The following is a 21,665-nucleotide window of genomic DNA, read 5'->3' as shown; positions in this document are numbered from 1 at the left end:
ATTAATTACAGGTAGCTAGAACATTTTTAACATTGTGATTTATTAAAATTTGTGATTTATTAAGTTTGCAAGCATAATAAAATTAAAAATGATTTTCCTTTCCAAACAACAATTTAATATATTGAATACATAAATAGTACCTACCAGAAACCAACAAATGACTTTTTGACTTCAATACAAAAATAATTTCTTACCTTGAGTTATCCATTATATTCGGTAAGAATCCATACACAAAATTTTTTTCTGTTTGTACAATTTTATTCAATATCAATTTAATAGTAAATGATTGAGCACCTTATGGTGATTTTGGAAAATAAATAGAGATGCGCTGCAGGGCTCTTAAATTGCAGGATACCAACTAATTTATTTTTAATTTTGAAATTTCGAACTGATTTCGTTTTTAATATTTGAATTATGTGAATAATTTAAAGAAAATTGTTTTAGTATCAAAAACTATTACTGTATGCAGAAAATTTAAACTGTATCAATTTATGAATTTAATCAACTTTTCAAAACTGCATCAATTTTTTATTTATTTATTTGTTTTTGTACATGCATAGATGATTTCAAAAAATCAATGTACAGGTTCTTAGACTCATTAAATTGGTTCTTGGCTTTATTAAAAAATTTCCTAAACCATCCAAAGAATGTTTAAGAATTAAAATTGAGAACTTTAGCTTAAATTTGGAAGGGAATCTGGAAGAAATTGTGAAACAGAGGGATAGAGAAAGAGAGAGAAAGCCAGAACGAAAAAAAATATGCAAGATATACTAAATGGGTTATTATATTAATGAAGTGTCTTTTAATTTCGATCTGAAAGAAAAATAAAGGAATTTTTAATAAATCAGAATTGAAATAATTTTTATTTACTTTATGTGGACACATATTTATGGCAAATCTGCATAGCTTCTTCTATAATAACTGAGGAACAAATCAAGAACAGAAAACATCAATATAATGTAAAATGTTGGTCTCTAAGTCATCAAGTTAAGATAAATATATTCAAACCCTTTTCCTTTTAACCATTTTCATAAATTAAGAATACTTCAAGCAATAATTTTGGAAAACAATTTCGAGAGTAAGTTTTTAACATTTTGTAATACTGATTTTATTGGTTGTTCTCGCATAAAACAACTGCACTTAAAACTGAATTGCGGAAAACTAATAAAAACATCACTAAAATTTTTTTCCTTCTCAAAATTGTATCGGAATTTAGTTTTTTAAGAAAAACACCCATACGATGTAAACGAAAATTACAATTTTCTTTAAAGTAAACCGAAGTTACATTTTAAATATGACTTATAGCATTAAAATTTCTATGAGTTAAATTACAGAGTTCAGTTTTATCAGAGTCTGAATTAAGTTTTGTCTGATTCTAGAAAAATGCATAAGAAAAAAAAAGCTTTGATTTTCTAATAAATTTATGTTAAAATCTTTATTACTTTATATGATATCAAGGGCATTCAAAACTTAATATGCTTCCATACACACAAAGGGAGAAAAAAATCAAAATTATGAGTACATATTCGTTTTTATACCATGTACAACCGTCTTTATTAATGCCGTAACATTATCTTTAACATGCGAAAAACTTTTAAATGTAAATTAAACGGATGTAAACATTAATAACGAATCTATAAATGTGTTATTTGATTGACTATTATATTTAAAATTAAACATACAAATTATTAAGGGAAAATTATCACAAAAACTTTTTTTTCCATAATTTAGTTTTCATCATCCTGTTTTTAAAGATGCATGAAATATTCATAATTTGCATGTTTCATACGGATGCAAAAAAATTTCATTTTATTTTTTTTCTTTGAAATAATACATTTTACTGATTCTAAACTTATAGGATTTAAATGGGTTTGAGTGCAGCAAAAATGTATTGAAATTTAAGAGACACAAAAGAAAATTAATTACTTATTGTCAGCCACGCAATGTGCTATTTCAAATTATCCATTCATAGCCCTTTTAACAAGCTTTTTATGTATTGTACTCAATTTATAAAACAAATATTCTTTCATTGAAACTTAATATTTTAACTAATATCTGATAATTTGTGTAGTCAGTATATTTCCGATGTAAATTTGAATTCACAAATTAAATATTCTAACTGTCTATAACATATTTAAAGGAAATCGAATGCACAAGTGAGAATGGTTGCAATATCACTCCAGAAATTTGCTACATTTTTATGTCAAATTATCATCAATTAAAAAATTAATTAAAATCTATTATGAGGCAGAGAAAAGATCAATTTCAAAACAAAAGTTTTCCATAAGACGTTTATTACTGATATTTGAGTAATTTCTGAATTTTACAATTGATATGTACAGACTGATTTCTTATTTACATTCATTTCAAATTTGAAATCAGAATTTTTTTTTTGATATTTATAAAACCATCGGAAAATTCCACTTGACATGAGATTTAATTACAACACATTACAAAATCACTTTTTTTTTTATAAACTCCATATATAACATCAATTGATACATACTTTTTTTAATAAAATTTGCAGCATCACTTTGCACAGAAGTGGATATTACTTTGAATAAAAGCAATTCTTTTAATGTAATAAAACTGTTTTAAATTTTTAGAGATTATTTCAAAAATATTGCATTTTAAAGTCAAATAGTGCCATTTAAGAGAATTAAGCTGTATTTAAATAAACTTCTCTCATCAGGTCATTAATAATCAGATTTAGCTTAAGTCTAATCTTCATATGTTTAGAACTTAAGTAATAATTTAAATAGTACATTAAAAAAAATATTAAATTATTTCAGATAAATTTAAGCAATATAGCAATTATCAGTAACATTACGTCGTCTCAATGTTAAAAATAGTGTATAAATTGTCTTTTTACTATTTTATATTTATTCCATTCAAATTGATTCATTTTTTCTGGAATTTACAATAAATCAACTTACCCACCCTTCTCGAACAAATAAATGTTCGAATCTCATCAACCTGCCTAATGAAATATCGATCCGATAAAGGAATGAAAACAAAATTGAAACACTTATGAATAACATAATAAAAACAATGTTTACGTATTTGGCTCCAATGTGACGGTTAAAAAGAATAAACGAAGTTACTGGCCAATCCAGCCCCCCGTGAGATGGCAATGGACGATGAAGTCATGGCTTGGTTCACAGTCATGGCTTTTGCAAGGAGTAATTGTTTGCAAATATTTGTACGCGTTTGTATGATTTTCGTATATCTTCATTCTTTTTATGAGGCATCAACTTCTTTTGACAAACCACACACGATCACATATACTTATTTTCCCCAATTCCATGAGAAAAACAGACTTTTGCACACTTTTTTTTTTCTTCTGTGCACACAAAATAAAAGGAAATTTAAGTTAATACTGGCAAATCTCCAACATTTTTCCTTATATTTAGTTAAACATCGCACCATTTTTAATTAAATAAAGATGGGTAACTTTTTATGTGGTAATGATACGACTATTTAACTGGAAAAAAGCTTTTCGGTTACCTTTTCCCAGATAAATCAAAGAAGAATATCACTCCATCCATACAAATACAGGATGACAATTTTACTGGGGGGACAGGGGAGGCATTGTTGATATCAATTCTTTGTTTTTTTTTCATTTTTTTATTTAAAAAAACAGGTGATTAAGTAAGAATTTGTTGACTCATAGAAGGGTCCGTATTATGATACCACGAATATTGTGGCATATAGGTGTTCGTAACGTTCATTGTTGCTGCTTTGGACGAAGCCATGTCCCATGAGGAGATAGGCGGGCTCATGGCCGGAGGGCTGACGGTAGCATTCGGCATGCCTTGGGCCGAAGGGTTCGGTGGCAGGATGCCCACTGATGGCGGGCTGTGAGCATCATGGGACTCGGGAGGAGTATGCGGCGTTGATGCGGGGTTCGGCGGCTGCTGCATATTCGGTGTACTTCCCGGTGTTTGTTGGTTAGGTTGCTGACTGTTTTGCTGATTTTGTTGAGCTTTCAACATTTTCTTGTACTTGGATCGACGATTTTGAAACCATATTTTAACCTATAATAAAAAAACACTCATTAGATTTTGTAGAATCATTTGTTTTGGTTTAAAAAGTAAAAATATATGTATTTTTATTTTTTTTAAAGGAAGCTAAGTAACTTTGAAATGAAGATAAAATAAGTAAACCAGATAATTTTTTGATCAAATAATTTTTTTTTTTGCATGTTGCTCAATGAAGGATAGATTTGATGAAAATGGGATTATTTATGCATAGCAAATTTCTCCCATTTAAATGTTTCTCTGACACTAAATGAGCCATAATTAAAACCCAAAATTCTGGTACGAATAGTTTGAAAAAATAGCAAATAGATAAATTATTTAAATTAGGTTTTAATTATATTTAAGTGATTTTACTTAATTTACTTGAACAATATTTAACTGATTTAACTTATTTAAATGATATTTAACTGATAGAGCAGGATTCGAATTCTGTGCGCTAATACAGAATAACTGATCAGATTATTCAGTTATGGTTTTTGTGTTATTATAAAATTGTTAAATTTATTATAATTATTTAAAATTTACCTGGATATGATTCATTGTGAATTCCTCAAATCATTTGATTCATTCAAAAAGTTTCGATATATGAAGCGAAGTAGTGCTTTCATACACTGAAGGATAAAAAAATGAAAATTAAATATGAAATTAAAGAGTACGAAAAAAGAAAAAAGCATCTATTCTCTGGATTATTGAAAATCTCCATTGCCTTCGATTAAAATAGTTAAGTAAAAGGTTTTAAAATTCCACTTTTCAAAATTCCAACTTTCCACTTTTTATCAGAAAAAATTTCATATTATTAATTTATCGATAAAAAAAATCTGGCTCTTTCTCAAGAATGAATACTATGTTTTAGTATTCTGGATTGCTTGTTCTATATTTTTTTTTTATTATTTGTTCATTATTATTTTTGAAAAATCTCTGATGTTCATTGCTAAAAATCAACATCAACTTTCGCTGAGCTATATAAACTTATTATATTTTTACACTTATAGCTATATATCTTGTCTACACCTCACTAACAAAACAGAAATATGCTTGTTACCACACTAACGAATTAATATAACAACAATCAGCATTTCGTGAGAAAACGTAAATAAGTACCATAACTTAAATGTATTGCTATTTTGTTTCCATTTAATTTAGTTAATTTCACTTGTTAAATGATTATTTAATTGAAAAAAAATTATGAAGATTAAATAAAAGATTTTAGATCAATACTTAAATTAGTTTGTCTTATAAAAATAATTTTTTACGTGGAGAGAAGAAATCGAAAAATAAGAGCACAATTAATTTGCGTAAAAAAATATTTATTTTCTTAAATGTAACTAATAAAGAAAATTATTTAATAGTCAATAGTTGGATAATAAAATACCTTTTAATAAGATTTATGATTCTATTGTCAGATTGATATTGAACAATCAAACGAATGAAAAACATTTTATGACCCTAAACTACAATTACGTTAAGCTGTTAAAATAAGGTAATTTCACTACAAATCAGAACAATAAAGCTAAAAATGAATTTTCCCAATTCAGCCCAAAGCATAAACCTGGCAACGACAGCTGAGATTGAGCAATTTGATACAATTCTCGTGAATCTATATTAACAACTTCGTCTATAACGGTCTTCAGTTTTTTCTATTAGTCTTGTTTGCCTTTTGCGTGATAAAAATTAGTTACTTTGTCTCAAGGAAATTACTTATAAATGCTGGCGCTATTTTTATGTCAGGAAAATGTAAAAGAAAAAGCGGAAATGTCAAAAGATTTTTGCACCAACAATTTTCAACTCGATTCGTCACTTTCAGATAAGCATTTTGTTTTCTCATCTTTTTTCTTAGGGAATTATAACTCATCGACACAGTCATTGCATTTTTAAAGCGATTGGTTCCTTTTCATAGTTCAAGCTCACTCAATTGCTACTACGCGTCAGGCACCATAAATGAATGGGAAATAGCTGAACACTATTTAACGCCTCGACGTTTTTCTCACATCTTCTCAAACGCTTTGTTTAACAAAATCGTATTCCTCGGTGAAAGTGTTGAAGCAATGACGAGCACAATGCGATCACTAAAGCTTTAAAGACGTGGGAAACATGTGTCCAAAACAACAAATCGTCTGTAACATGTGAAAAAAAATTCTTCCAAAAAATGAAAAAATTTTTGCTTAGACAACACTTTTAAGTACTTTAAAATTATTTATAAAATTGAAATCACTGTGGATTAATAAAATATTGAGGATATGAATATTGATTTAGCCTTCATTTCATTTGCATAGCTTTTTCAAAGAAATTTCAGTCGAATATAATGATTGTTGTCGCGTTACTTTAAATAAAGTATTACTCCTTTAAAGTAGAAATTAAAATAATTATTCTGCTATTAAAAAAAAACTTCCGTATTTAGGAAATAAACAAGTTTTTCTATTCAAACAAACAAGTCAAATTCTCTGATTCTTTAATAACAGCGCATAAAAACTTTAAATACATTAAACATCACGATGATATATGCTTACTAAAGTCCATATTCCAAACATCGTATATTAGCTGTAGAGTGATTTCGAAACTAGTAGTATAAATAACGTAAAACCAAACAGTTCTTCCGCATTATTTAAATCAAAGGCAATAGAGAAGACAGGGGTTCATATCGTGTGAGGCTTTTTTTTTTTTTTTTTTTTTAATATTATTATTCTAGAAGAACGCAGTGGAACACGGGACGGCCTAATGTCGCGCATTTTTAATCTAGTGGGTTGACGGCTTGAAACAGGTTCCCAGTGCATGTTGGGATGGCTAGGGGACAAATTTCTGCTTCTTGTGTTACACCGCGGGACACTGACAGCAAGGCTCTGCTGGCCCGTTCATCACTCACATTATTTTCAATGACCCCTCCCATTCGCAAGTAGATGGATTGCCATGATCTATTCCCTGCCTTCTGAAAGAGTGGATTATTCTTGTCCTATACCGGTTTATTTCGAAATGATTAGTGTTTCGATGTGACCAGTTTCTGATTACGACAGATTGATCTCAGAATATTTTTTTTTCTTCCTGTGACTGTTTAAATTGGAGAAATTAACCCTCTTTTGTGTGTCTATTCACAAACAAGATAACTTTCCAAACTGGTGTGACGTATTCAAGCATCGAAAAAGAAATCTGATATGTGACCAATACTTGCGTTACTTTGTTGAAATGGGTTATTGATTTTGAAGTTACTATTGGTAAATAATGAAATTGAAATCACGCGTGATACTTCAATAACAACTTTGTTCTTGGCAAAGGTCAATAATCTTCATCCCACTGTTTGCGTCAATATTTTTTTTACATTATCTGCATGAAGCATTAAATCAAAAATAAATAGAAACATGGATTCGAATAGTCAATTAAATATTAAAAACTATTAGTTGAATAACTTATTATTTATCGCAAGAATATTTTGCGCAAAAATTAATAAGCAGCAATACAAACTATTTGTGAAACAATTCAAGAAGTTATTTACTTCAATGAAAAATTTGGGAAAAAAAGTACTCGATAACACATCAAAAAATAAAATCACTTTAAATTGATCAACTTCAATTTAAAATTTCAAAGCTTTTCTAACCAGTAGTATACATTAATTAATGACAAGGAATAAATATTTACATAGAGTTAATTGATTAAATATTGCAACTACAGTTATAAATTACAAATAATTGTTTGATTTTTATTGTAAAAATATTAAATTGTTTTACATTCAACACAGTTATCTTTTCCAACTTGAATACTTGAAATTATTTATCTTAAAGCATTAATATTTTTGACTATTATTTATAAAACTAATTTAAACTCCAATTTTTGCAACCAAATCTTTAATTGTATTTTTTGATATTTAAAATAATTTGAAATTAAAATTGTGAGATTAATTTAACGCGAAATCTATTTTTCTTATGTTTGATACTTTTATTAATATCAGGCTCTCCCATTTATGTCAAATCGATATTTTTTTTTAAATTCCTAAATTAACAACATTCTAGAAAATTTTGGTTTTCAATTTCCTATTCTGGAAACCCACGTTTGGCTGCATTCAAATTCAAAACACAAAAATAATATAAATAATTTAAAAAGATAGATCACATCAAAAGAACTTTAAATATATCAATCAATGAATCTTTTAATGTCTGAAAATTTTTCCTTTGGAATTAATTAATATGACTACCGTTCAAGTAACAAAGAAGAAAATTAATCAAGATTGATTTCTTTCCATTTGGCGCATTTGATGCATAGTAAAAGAGATTCTCGCCAATATTAATGAGATCTCAGAAGATAAACGTAGAGAAATCTTTCTTCGCTGAATATTAGACAAGGAATAGTGTAGAAATTATACATGCAGGAACACATAGTGCATAGGAAACACTGGAAGAGGGATACTCATAGAAAGAGGAGTGAACGAGCTTTCAAACTCTGCTTTATATTTGACAGTTGGACACCCAGTTTGCAACAAGGGTTGCATAGGCTGACAGTTCAGCGCCAAGATATAAGACTACGTTGCAAAGCGTCGAATTTGAGGATTCAGGCAGTTTGGGGATGGGCTCAGATAAGTTGGACATATGCGCGGGATAGAAATTTCCCCCGTAACATTCGAATGGTTGCAGCAGCTGAAATTCCAATCAATTCAAAATGGAAATGATCTCTAACTACTTTGTGTATTTTACAGATATTAATTCAATTTATTTAGAGGAGAGTGTCCAATTTAAAACTAAAAAGAAAGATTTGTTTTGGAAAAAATATATTAATTTCATAAGCTCATTATTAATTAGAAATATTATTTTGATACATGCCATTAATAAAACTAGTTTAATATATACATTCTTTCAACGCAAGCCATAGATTCTTTAAGAGTTAAAGATACAAAAATGTATAGTTGTAAATATCATTTTGTTACTTATTTTACTTTTTCTGAAATACTTTAATACTACAGTTTCTGGTTACAGGCCAGAAAGAGACAAAGAACAATAGGTTAAAGATTTTACAAATAAGTTATCTAGGAAAAAATATTATTCTCAAAATCCTCAAAAGTCAGTAGTTAATGGGAATTTAAATAGCGTCATAAAAGATACGGTTTTGGAATTTATAAAAAAAATTTAAAGGATTGGTTAGAATGTAAAGCTTCATATGAAGTACATAGTTGAACTATAACTTTATTGAAAACCTTAATTGATTTTATCATCAATGTTGAATAGCTCATTGATATAGCAGATTTGTGGATCATACTGTTTCGTAGCCTTCTAATTTTGAACCCATCCCAGAAAGCGAGGAAATTGTTGGTCTTGATTTAGAATAACTCCCTATTTACACGAAGCCTGACATCAGGCGCATGATATCACAAGAGGAACAAAAATCCGATTTGCTTAGCCTGCTTTCAATCAAGTAATTTAAGAATGTGATTGGTCAGATCAAAATTTTTAATTTTTTAATCAAAATTTTAATTTGGTATAAGATTTTCCAAATTTTGTTCCCTTGATTACATTTACAATAATAAATTAAAGAAAAATTATTAGAAAAACAACTAGAAACTACTTCGAAATTTAAAAATAAAGACACCGACTTCTCATCTAAATAGTAAATCATATCAAGATAACTTTTTACGTGTTAGTATCGTCCAAAAATTGGATTTTCTACCTTCCTTTGTTACAACATTCCAAACTAATTACAGCTACGTGTTGAATTATATTCATTGATAAGTGAAAAATAAAATAAAAATTCTAAAAATCGTCTATAAATTACAAATTTCTAAAGAATTTTCTACCACCTTGCAAATTCATTGGAATCGGGTCTTCATTGGAATTTCTAAATCCTGAACTTTAAAATCGCTCAGAAGGATTGGCAGTAATAGTTTTTCATATTGCTAAGTCAAAAGTTCTTCAAACTTCAATTAAAATGAGTCTATTTATAGTCCCTTTAACAATTACATCATTGAATTCAAAACTCAAAATGAACAGTTTGACGCGTAGCTGAATAAGGAAACTCATCAAAAACAAAAAGGAAATTTCGCTAAATTTTATTCATTTCTTATTTTATACGCATCTAAAGACGAAAAGATAAAGTGTACCTATAGGAGACGCGAACAGTATCGGTTTCCTATAGAACTGGTGCTCTATTCAAAGTTGGGTGATAGTTGTCGATTGATTGAATACTTTGGTAGCCTGAATACGGTACCGACAACAACAATGCTTGTTACTTAAAAGAGAAGACATGTATAAAAAAAATAACCTGCTGTCACTTTTCCGATCGCGAAGGATTTGCCAATAAATTCTATTCTCTCTCGGCATTGATATCGTTTGCCAAAGTGGTTGTAAACACTGAAGTTCTCCAAATTTAAAAGCATAGATAGTTAAAAAATGATTATACAGTTATGCAGTTAGAAAATAATAGTTTAAAAATAATCTTCTCAGATAGCTTATTTTCCATAAATTAAAGCTCTAGTTGTGAATTCTAAAAATTTATAATGGTCTCAATCTTTAAAGATGTTCTGATTTTTTTATTATTAATTTTAGATCAATTACAAATGTCGAACTTTCTGTTGTTTTCGAAGTACTTTGGAAAAAAAAAATATTTCAGGTTAAATTGATATTTTTGATCTAAACAAATGTACCTTTGACGCATTTAAAAAAAAAAAAAATACTATACACAAACTTTAGAATGTTTTACGCAAACATTTAAAAGAGGTCGCTTTGTCAGGTAAGGTTCAATAAAAGTTTTTGTCAGTCAAATAGTTGGATATTGACTATTGTATTTTTAAATTTTCAAAATCCCTTTAACTTTGTTTGAATTTCAGAACACAAATAAAAACAAAAACATTTAAATATTTATTTTACTTTGTCATTTATTTTATTTTATCATTATTATTTCACAAACAAGAAATGGAGTTATTTATCTATTTCAATAAATATCAATGTAACTGAAGAATTGCTTTATTTGCGTTTTTTAACGTTTGATTTGACGACTTGCCTATATATTTGGGATTTGGAGAAAAAAAAACCCAAGTCGAGCTAATTTTAAAATTTAAAAAAAAGAAAAAAAAAGAAAGAAAAAAACGGTACAAAAGAGAAAAAAACTTGAAAAGATTAAAAGTTTAATTCACATAACGACTTTGTTCACATTGGTTCTTCAAATGCATCGTTCACATTATGACGTTTTTATTAAGAGTTCTTTTTTTAAAAAAAAATATTGAAGGCTATAATTTCACTTCTGACCCAAATAGACTTTCGAAGAGGAGAGAAAGTATTCATAAACGTAATGAAGAAAGAAGGAATTTGGCAAAGAAAAATACTCGAGATTCTTTTGTTATACATTTTTCTAAAGAAGCTAGCAAAATCTCGATAAGCTCGATTGAATTTTCAACAAACCGGCATATCAGAAGAAGCTTTCCCCTGTAGTATTTTACTGAATTGCGCGATTAACAAAACAAGTTATTTAATGAGTGATTCCGTACAATTACTGAAATAGGTCTTGGACGTACAAATTAGTGTTGCGTTACTGTAAAAAAAAAAGAGAAAAAAACGCTTCTTTTTTTTCTTTTCTATTCTTTTTGAAGAATAAGATAAAGAATATTACAAGAAAACACAAAGGCGACTTATGTAGTATTAAAAAAGAAAAATGTTTTGTTTGATATCATTATGCACAATATTATTTACATCAAAGAATATTTATTTCGTTTTATTTTTCTTGCATATACGAAATCTTTTAAGAATTTTATTAATTAATTAATCTAACTCGTGAATTTTTCAAAAAGCGATTTTTTTTTATAACTGTAATGACTTTATTAGATCCAAAATGTTTGAATAATATCATAATTTGATTTTTTTGACCCAGGAGCTTTTGTACTGATTTTGGTTAAATTAACCATAAAATATAGTGTTACGTAATGTGATAAAATTTGGTAAATATGGCAAAGTTTGATAATCTTATCATACTTCCTTAAAACATGGCATAACCATTTGTTCGGATAAATTTGCTTTTCAATTTTCTATTTTTTGCTAGATATTTGGTGATAAAGCTATAATTTTGAAATCCAGAATTTCTGGTAAATTATAAGCGGAAAAATTTCCAATTGAATTGTTTATTAATACCTTATATTTTAATTTTATTGCTAGATTTATGTTCGGTAATTGAACCAAAATTTTTTTCAGTGTAGCTTGAATACCTCAATCGAAAAGCTATAATCAAAAATATACTTTAGAACTAATTATTTTCAATCGAAATCTCTATTTTTATTTTCAATCCGTTAAAAATCTGAATTAAAAACTATTTTATGTATTGTACAATCTTTTAATCCTTAATAACTTTGAAGTTTATTAAGGTTTTAGCAATATCGAAATCAAAGTATACTTGCAACACTGACAACTTAATTAATCCTATTGAATCAATTTTAAATGATTGGGGTGTGACAAACTAGTGTTTCCGATCCCCCTCGAGATAAGATAGGCTGAAATGAGATATTTCACGAAAATATTACGATATCGGTGTTTAAACTAGTGAAATTTTAATTTCGTTCGGTTCGATCATATCATGTTTCTACTTCATCATTTTTGATGCTTTTTTTTTTCAAAAGGGGCAGAAAGGGTAGAGAGGGGAGAGTGAAGCATGACTAATGTTCGTTTAGATATTTTTATTGTTGATTAGAGTATCACTTATAATTTAAAAGTGTTCTAAAAGCGTATTAAAATGAAATAATCTTATTTTCTTTAATGAAATGAAGAACCAAAATGAATAAATCGCTCAAATTGGATGCTAAAATACACTGTAAAAAATTCTGGATCAAATTACGGTATAAAGTACCGGCACTTTGGGTTCATCATCGGTAAAATCTATTTTACCGTAAAATTGATTTTTTATTGTAAAATAAGCAACGATTTTTACTTGAATATTTATTTAATTTGAGTGATTATAGGTTTATAGGCTAATTATTACTGTATAAATTACGGTATATCTGATTTTTTGTTCCGTAATATGTTCGGGAAAAGGATTTTACCATAAAAAAGTACCGACATTGTGAGTGCCGGTACTGCTTACTGCAATTTGATCCGGAATTTTTTGTAGTATACAAGAGTCACAATAAAGTTATATAAAACATCTCGCTCCTCATATATAATAAAATACTTAGAAATATATTTTATTCAAATCTAAAGATTAAGTTTAGAGAAAATATTCTTTTTGTTTTAACTTATTCGTTCTGTTTAGCCTTTAAAAAAGAAAGATTTTTTTTATTATTTAAAAACATATGTAACATTTTGTCATATTAATTCTATTTCGTAAAAAAAAAAAAAAAACTATCCTTTAAAGTATTAAAAAATATGAATTTTTAAGGTATTATTGAATCAGTTTAAATTGTTTAGGTAATTGAAACTTATTTGAAAAATATTGTAATATATATTATAACTTTTTGTGTCCGGAAATCAGAATTAATTTTCGTCCTGTCATGCGATATTAGACTTTAATTTTCAGTTGAATTCTCACAAAATCATTTCAAGGCAAAGTCGATTATGAACTGTCTCCCTCTGAGGTTAATTATAGCTCAATTGAAAAAATATAACTTAAGCAATGAAATGGTATTTAATCTTACTGATTTGAAACGAGCAACTTTATAAACAATCCTTTTCAAATGATTTTTAAATTAAGCTAATTTTTTGACTCGTATACAATACGAACTATACTTATTATAAACGCGTTAAAAGGGAAAATAGAGGAAATTGAATCTTGATTTATGAACTTGAATTGAATTAACTTTTTAAAGCCTTTCCAAAATAAAAACTTTTATATTTGATCATTATTGAATCACACCCACTCTTCATACAAAAAATAATTCACTGGGCGTAAAATTAGAAAAAATTTCGCAAATTCGATTTTCGTAAAATTATTTTAACTAAAAAAATTCACATAAACTTATAAGAATTAAGAATTTATATCTAAAGCAGAAAATCGAAATTGCTATTGCTTTCAAACTTAAATTTTTCATAATTTCATACCGAAAATGTCTCTCAGTATTAAACCAAAAAATTTTTTTGCATAAGTTTTTAATTAAAATTTTCGTTATTAATTTTATTACAGGTTTTAGAGAGATTGAAATTGATGTTTAAATACGATTTTTATCTTAACGTTTTAAAACGTTATGAAATTTAGAAATTAAAATCAAGTTATTTTTTATGATAATGAAATTACTGAAAGGATCCCTGAAAAGCATTTAAAAGATATAATTAGTTACTTGATAGTGCCTCATAATAGAGAACTTCGATATTTTCTAATTTAAAGAATGAGCGGTCACCTTCAGCTCTTAAAATTTATTTAATGCTTGTTCTACAACACTTAATACAGGAGGAAAGGGGAAAAAAGAAGATGAATAGTACAGAACAAAGCAATGATTAAAGCTGGTTAAGCTATTTAACTTCTTAACATGATCTTTCGAAACTCTGTTTCCAAGGAAAATAAATATGCTTAGGTTTAAGTGTCTTACATTTGAAGCAAAACGATGATTTTAAACTATATCATCTTGCTGTGAAGAATTAGCAAGGCTTTAAAACGAATAAATAACTTAAGCATTCTAAAAGTTATCAAACTTTTTTAAAAATTGCTAATTTGGCAACATTTTTCAACCTAGGTAGTGCAGCAGTGGAGTATTTTCTTAAGTATTAAAAAATTAGACCACAAAAGCTTTTCATTTCCCCAAAACTGTGGCTTTCCTCCATATTGACGTTTTGCACCATTTTCAACCTTCGAAAAATAACCGTTATAAACATATGCTTTGCTTTCGTATTTTTAAATAAAGATACTGAAGTTTAAGAGGTTTAAATTATGGCAAACAAATTCGTATTATGTTGCAAGTTACTTAAACGTTTGAAATTATAGTAAAATAAAAAGTCAGAAACCTCAAACAATGCAATTACTTTCTTTTTTTTCTCTTTGTGCCTTGTATATGTTTTTGTATATGTAAACTGTTAGAAATTTCTAACAAAAAATAATTAATAACAATTTATTTAATTTTCATTTAACCGTACTGCTCCCGTATCGGGTGAAAAATACGATTAAGCTACCAGAATTTTATCGCATCAACTAAGCCCACTAAATGAAGTCACTTAGTTCCTTATAGCTGCGTACATATTACAGTACGTTGACACCACATTATTTCCACCATCCCCTAAAACAATTGAAGGAAGAGTTTCCAGTGCCCTGCACTCTCCAATGCTCATTACTTAACTAAAAGTCAAGCTCCAATGTCCAGTTCATTTTCACATTTTTTAAACCATGCTAGAGGTACGCGGTTAGAGAACCATAATGTTTACAGTAAGCTTTACTGTTAATTGGATGGGCAGACTACTGCCGATTAGTTTTCCATAACTTTATGATGAAAATTTCAATAGTGTATGAAACAAATGAAGTTAAAATTACTATAACATGAATAGCAATTTAATATAATCATATAGGGCGGCGTTATCGCGATTCTTTTTTGTTTTTAAAAAAAATATGTCAGTTTAAAATTTCATTTTTTACTAAATGTGAGTTTATTCTGGCAAGTAAGACCACGAGAAAGGTTGCTTATTTTAAAATTTCAGTTTCATAAGTTTAAATTATAAAGAAATGCATTGGAATGTCCTGTCATAATTTGAGGCAGTTGATAAAATGTCATCACATATTTAATTTACTCTACAAGCTTGCAATAACTTTCGAAACTTAACAAACCTGTCACGCGTATCTATCTTAAAATCGCAGGACCCGCTTTTCTTTTTGAGATTTGTTTCCCACGTTCCTTACGATATCGCGCGCTTTACTCAATTTTTTGTGAATTAAATGCAAACACGAAGAAAATGGCATTTGAAGTAAACAAACAACGAGTAAATAAAATAAAATAAAAAATGTAAAAAACAAAGAATAAACTTTTTCCCAGTAAGGAAAACAAAAATAAAAAAAGCAAATGTTGCGAGTAAAGGAGAGCATCCAAGTTTTGTACCGTGAGAATGATCTAAATAATCATTGTGTGACGAAGAAATGTCGGTGTCTCTTGAAACTACGGTACACTTCCGTATTTACAAAGAAAAGTGAAGGAAAAACTTGTTCGTAAAGTTTCGATGATCCAGTTCCGCGAAAGTTTTGTGAAAACCACATTCTGTCTTCAGGCACATATTACATCCAAAAGGATCTTTATTTTCTTTTATGTCCAGGTACAAAAATAAATAAAAATTAGTCTTCTTTTCCCAAGATAAAACTAAATATGAATATATAAAAGAGTACTCCAATGGTGGCTTAGTTTCCACGCTCAATTTGAGAAGCAAGACGGAATTTTTTCTTTAAAATAAAATTTGAAAGTCGACTTTTTTAACGCATGTAAAGGAAAAACTTTTTCCTTCACCTTTTTTATTTTTATTTAATTTTAGTTGTTTATTTTCTTAGGAAATAGGTAAAACTCTTGATGCTTTTTTTCTTCTTTTTTTTTTAAATAAAGAGAGATCGTCGTAATGAATTATGGAAATAAATCCTGTGATATAAAAAATAAATAAAGTTATATAAAACTGATTAGTATTTAATTTCGTTAACTTGGAAGATAATTTACGGCTAATTAAAATCATAATTATTGCAGAAGAAAAAAAATTATGAACACGTGAAACAAATTAAGATAAAATTACCGTACTGTATGATAATGACGTTTCCGGCAAAAGTCATAACACTGGGTAATAAAATCAAAATATACAGTATTTAAACCATTTATTTGGTAATTTTTCAGTTTGTATGTTAACTGTTTACCGGAAATTCAGGTGTTCAAGATTATAGTTCTTATTACCATGCATTTAGTAAAAAATACAGAACTGAAAAGTAAATTTAACCGAAAAAATTATTTTTATTCCATGCTCAAAGGTATCATGATAAAATTGGCAAGTTTTATAACTTTTACCAAATTTTATTTCATATTATAAAACTATATTTTATTGCTAATTTTACGAATTCATTAAAAAACAGCTTCAATGAAAATTAACGAACTTTTTGGTGTCTTTATAGAGCCAAAAACACGGTAAGATTTACCATATTCTGGTAATTTTGGACATGCCTTTTTCTCAGAGAAAAGCCACAAAAACAACCTTAATGTTTCTAAAAAAAATCAGTTATAGTAATAAAAACCTCGATACTTTAGTAAAAATACTATTACACGGATCAACTAAAAGGATTAAACATCGTCGTACAATGATGTTGAAGCAATATAATAACATTTTTTGACAGATCTAGTTTATATGCACGTTTAACGCTACACTCATTCATCCTGATCTAACTTAAGAAAATAAGATACAATAAATATGTCATAAACTAATAGCTACGTTATAAGGAGTCTTAACACAATTCATTAATTTATATATAAGTTATTTGCTAATTGAAATTTAATTAATTATTTCAGTGGTTAATAGCTGCAATTATACGACACCCACGAAATTATAGATGCTGCGGAAAATCAAAATCCACCGGATAATCAGGAGTGTTTAACACTAGATTGCCGTAGGAAGTCATTTTTACTGCTTTTAATTTCAATTAGAAAAACAATGGTGTATATAATGACAGAATTTCTTAGAATTTTGCACAACGTAAAATTTTTTTAATGCTGATATTTACTAATACCTTGTTATATAACTGTAAGTAATATAAAAAATATTAAAAATTAATTTTAAACAAATTTCTTTACACATTATTTATTCTTTTACAATCTAGTCATTTTGACTGCTTTTGGACGATATAGGTATATACTAAGTTTCAATCTTTCTAGTGTTAATTGAAAATTTGCTAGTATTAAACGAAGAATAAAATTATTAAAAGTATGCTCAATATGATAAAAAAATAGTACAATGGTACTTTTCGTTAAATTATATTTCTTTTGGATTGGGGATAAACCTAGCTGAATTTTAACAAAGTTGGAAGTATTTGAAACATTTGCTATACCGTTGCCAAAACGCAACTATATTTGGTATAACGCTATATACTTTTTAACTTCACACACGTCGATAGATATATATTTAACTGTACCACTAATTACAACGTATATTCGCAAAATTCAAAAATGAGATAATTTTTGCCAGAATTATTTCAGTTTTCAAATGCATGAATCGTGATTCATATACAAAAGACATACAAATCAAATACATTTGAAGATTTATTTTCAACTACGAATCTCTTAAGGTCATCATTAATTATGCTAATTATGAAAAGTAAAATTTCGATTTAAGATTGTTGGAAGTTAAGAGGCATGTATAATAGAGAACAAAAAATGGAAAATCTAAAATAAAAGTGATTAAGAATTGTTAGTGCAAAAGTGTAATTTAATAAGAATTTTTATATAATTAAGTACGTTCGGAAATCTAAACAATAAAATTTATCTTAACATGTTTCAAGCAGTGTTCAAAATAGTTTTAATTTTAAATATGGAAAATTGAAATTAAAAAATTTTGCTAAGACATCGAAAACGAAAACAATTACTCATTCAAAGCGTTAACAACAGTAATGAAAGAAAGAAAAGAAAAGAAATGACAGATTCAAGACGTCATGAGACAAGACATGTACGGAAAAGAAATGACGTCTCGTTTACGACGTTAATCATATGAACGTCGTAAAGCGAAAAAAGTGGATATTTTAACGAACATAAACTTTTAAAAAAATGAAAACAATGACACATTTGTTTGAAATTATCCATAAAAATAAAATGTATTACATTGGACTGAATGTAGAGTTTAATGACACAAGAAATGCAATTTTACTCAAAATTTTAATTGCACTCATACTCAAGACAAAGAAATCAAACGTTAACGGTGTTGTAAACTAATCATGACGGTAATTTTAGAATAGTAAAGGCACAAAATGTATCGACTCAAATCATAAAAGGACTGCCATAAATTGAAAAAACAATAAATAGTAGCGGCATGCGGAAAAGAAAAATTACAAAATTCTTTTTTAAAACTAAGCTTGTTAATGACATCTGAATATAAATACTCTATTCATGTGACGCCTTCCACTCAAATCATATAAAATTTACAGACGCAATTACTTTTGCTTTTTGTCTACTTTTTCATAAATTAGAAAATCTATTGTTTTAACAATCGATACTCAATTTAGTGTACTTAACCTTGATAAAACTTTAATATCTGCAATTTAATTCTGCTTTCGTTTTTTAGCAAGCTAATTTTTTATTCATTTCTTGGTCAATTGATTCCCATTGTTAGTGATTTAAATTAATATCATTTTCAATCCATTTTATTTTTGTTATTTATTTAAGAAAAAATAAAATTACTTTATTAAATAGAGATAGTATTTTACGAGAAAATAAAATAGCATGAAGTAATTACGATTACAATAAAAATAAACAATTTGAAAAGATGTGATACTTAAAAGTTGCTATTGATCATTCAATGGAACTTCTTTATTTATGTTTTGATAATGTATAAAGTTAGATAAATATTTGATCAGAGTCATATTTTCTGAATTGATTAACTGATTCAATTAACTGACGTTTTAGTAAACTATTTTGAATGCAAGTCAATTGGCATCGTTATATAAATAAAACAGTTTTTGTTGACTCTATGAACTAAGAACATAAATACCCGAAAAAAAAGTTTATAGAAAATGGGATTTTTTTAAAAAATTGAAACACAATCGTTTCATTGAGGAAGAAACAACGAGAAATTTTATCATTGGATTAAAAAAAGTGAAATTGTAATTTTTGTACACACACACACACACACAGCTTCAATGAAAATTNTATATAATACATGTATGTATATATATACATATATATATGTGTGTATGTAATTGGCATATTTCTTTCCGGGGTTTTACTCATGGCCACCGCGCTCCTCAGATATATTTTTTTTACACATTAATTATTATGTGTTCGTAAGCCCCTGTTTCACTTTTTCCAACAGAATTACGACAACGGATCACATCTACATTCGCTGTGACATGTTCACCATTAATCGTGACATGTTGCAGCGAGAGTGGTAAGAATTTGATTTAAGACTAGAAGTATGGAACATCACCAAGGGTTCGCGTATGTAAAAAGAAAAGAAAAACTCGATGTTTTTTTGTCAGTTAAAAGGTAAATTCGTTGCTGCATTGTTAATATTTTGCTTTTATAAGACTTCCAAATCCCGGAGGAAATTGTTACTCATCCAGTATGTACATAAAGAACACATGATACTCAACAATTTACTGCTTTTAAAGCTCGAATGGAAAGTTTACTACTCTGGCGATAGTACTGCTCCTAAGAAATCTAGATCACTGCTTTAATTTTGCAAAGCTTAATATTTCGATTTTTTTTCCACCTTGACTAAGCCTAATAAAACGCAATTTGCCATCAAAATAATCAAAATTGCTTTTTTAAAATATTTCATTGAAGGAGATAAAATTTTACTAGATCAACATACAGTTTATGAAAAATATAAAAATTTAATTGTTATGAAGTGAATATTCTCCAAAATTAAACTATTAGATTTAAAAGATGTTTATTTTTTTCAGTATTTATATTTAAGAAATCAATTTATTTTGTAAGTTTATCCTGATACATTTTTAAAAAGTGAGCTAAAATTTTTTTATACTACACTATTAACTTAATGTTTTTGTAGCTTTCTTTCATCAATTTAAGAGCACACTAGATAGTTAAAAAAAATATAATATATTCAGGCATAATTCGTAAAACGTATTCAAGGTTGAATTTAATTTTAACATTAATATAAAATAAGCAAAACTATTAACAAATCTTTACAGGTAAAAATTAGGTTAAAGAAATTGTATAAATATAACTAATGTCGAAGATTTAAAGTAACATAATAAGTATTTAACTTGAAAACAAAATTATTGCTTAAACGAAATCAATGGAAGTGTGTTAACAAAAATTGAAAATGATAAAAAATATTGCCATACGAGTATGATTTTATGATGGAAGAAAGTAAAAATCTCTATTTTTTTAGTATTTTTAAAACTATCAATAACAAATTCAAGTTAAATAATGACAAATGAAGCTTTCATAATTGTACTCTTCAAATAAATAAACGAAAGAAAAAGGGAAAATCAATATTATTAACAAATACTCTGCTAAACCACCAAAAGCTTTAAAATAGAATAAGAAAAGGTGCTAAAAAGAAAAAGAAGAAGAAAAAGAAAGAAGTTTTAACAAGAAAAAAAATGTTTATTTTACGGATTTTTGAATTCAGAGCTTCGCTCTAAGCCGGTATTTTTTAATCTAAATTATTTTTCTTTATTTAGCTATGAACAAAGTAAAAGAAGATTTACAATTGTCGTAAGAAAAACAAATGGATTTTGTGGCATTAGTTTTATTCGGCAAATCAAATTATAATTTTTCCCATTGCTTACAAAACGTTTTAATATGTTAAGGTTTTATCTTGAATGGTAGAAATAAAAAATATAGAGCGAATCAAGATGCATAAAAAAGTAAAAGCTGATAATTTGAGTTTTTATCCTTACATGTTTTGAACATTGACATCTTAAAAAGAGGGGGCAGTGAAAAACTGAACCCTGCTAAATGATGAGTATTGAAAAGTTCACAAATTCCGGTTATTATTTATGAAAATTCTGTTTTGTCTATCAATGTTTTTTTATCCGATTCATCAATTGGAATGGGTT

At 27.5% G+C, this 21,665-nt stretch overlaps 1 protein-coding gene across 3 annotated transcripts in view; it reads right to left on the bottom strand.

Annotated features, from left to right (window-relative positions):
• Positions 1–2,277: 2,277 nt before the first annotated feature.
• Positions 2,278–21,665, bottom strand: part of LOC107450100 (homeobox protein DLX-6-like) — a 59,382-nt gene continuing 39,994 nt past the window's right edge. For 2 of the 3 annotated variants that reach the window (XM_071187219.1, XM_016065828.4), the window contains one exon: positions 2,278–4,037. In XM_071187219.1, the coding sequence (XP_071043320.1) occupies positions 3,648–4,037 (390 nt within the window). In that variant the 3' untranslated portion in view covers positions 2,278–3,647. 3 annotated transcript variants of the gene reach the window in all.

Source organism: Parasteatoda tepidariorum, chromosome X1, assembly GCF_043381705.1.
Source record: "Parasteatoda tepidariorum isolate YZ-2023 chromosome X1, CAS_Ptep_4.0, whole genome shotgun sequence".
NCBI lineage: Eukaryota > Metazoa > Arthropoda > Arachnida > Araneae > Theridiidae > Parasteatoda > Parasteatoda tepidariorum.
Note: the sequence above shows the minus strand (reverse complement) of the source record. Positions and strands in the feature narration are given on the sequence as shown.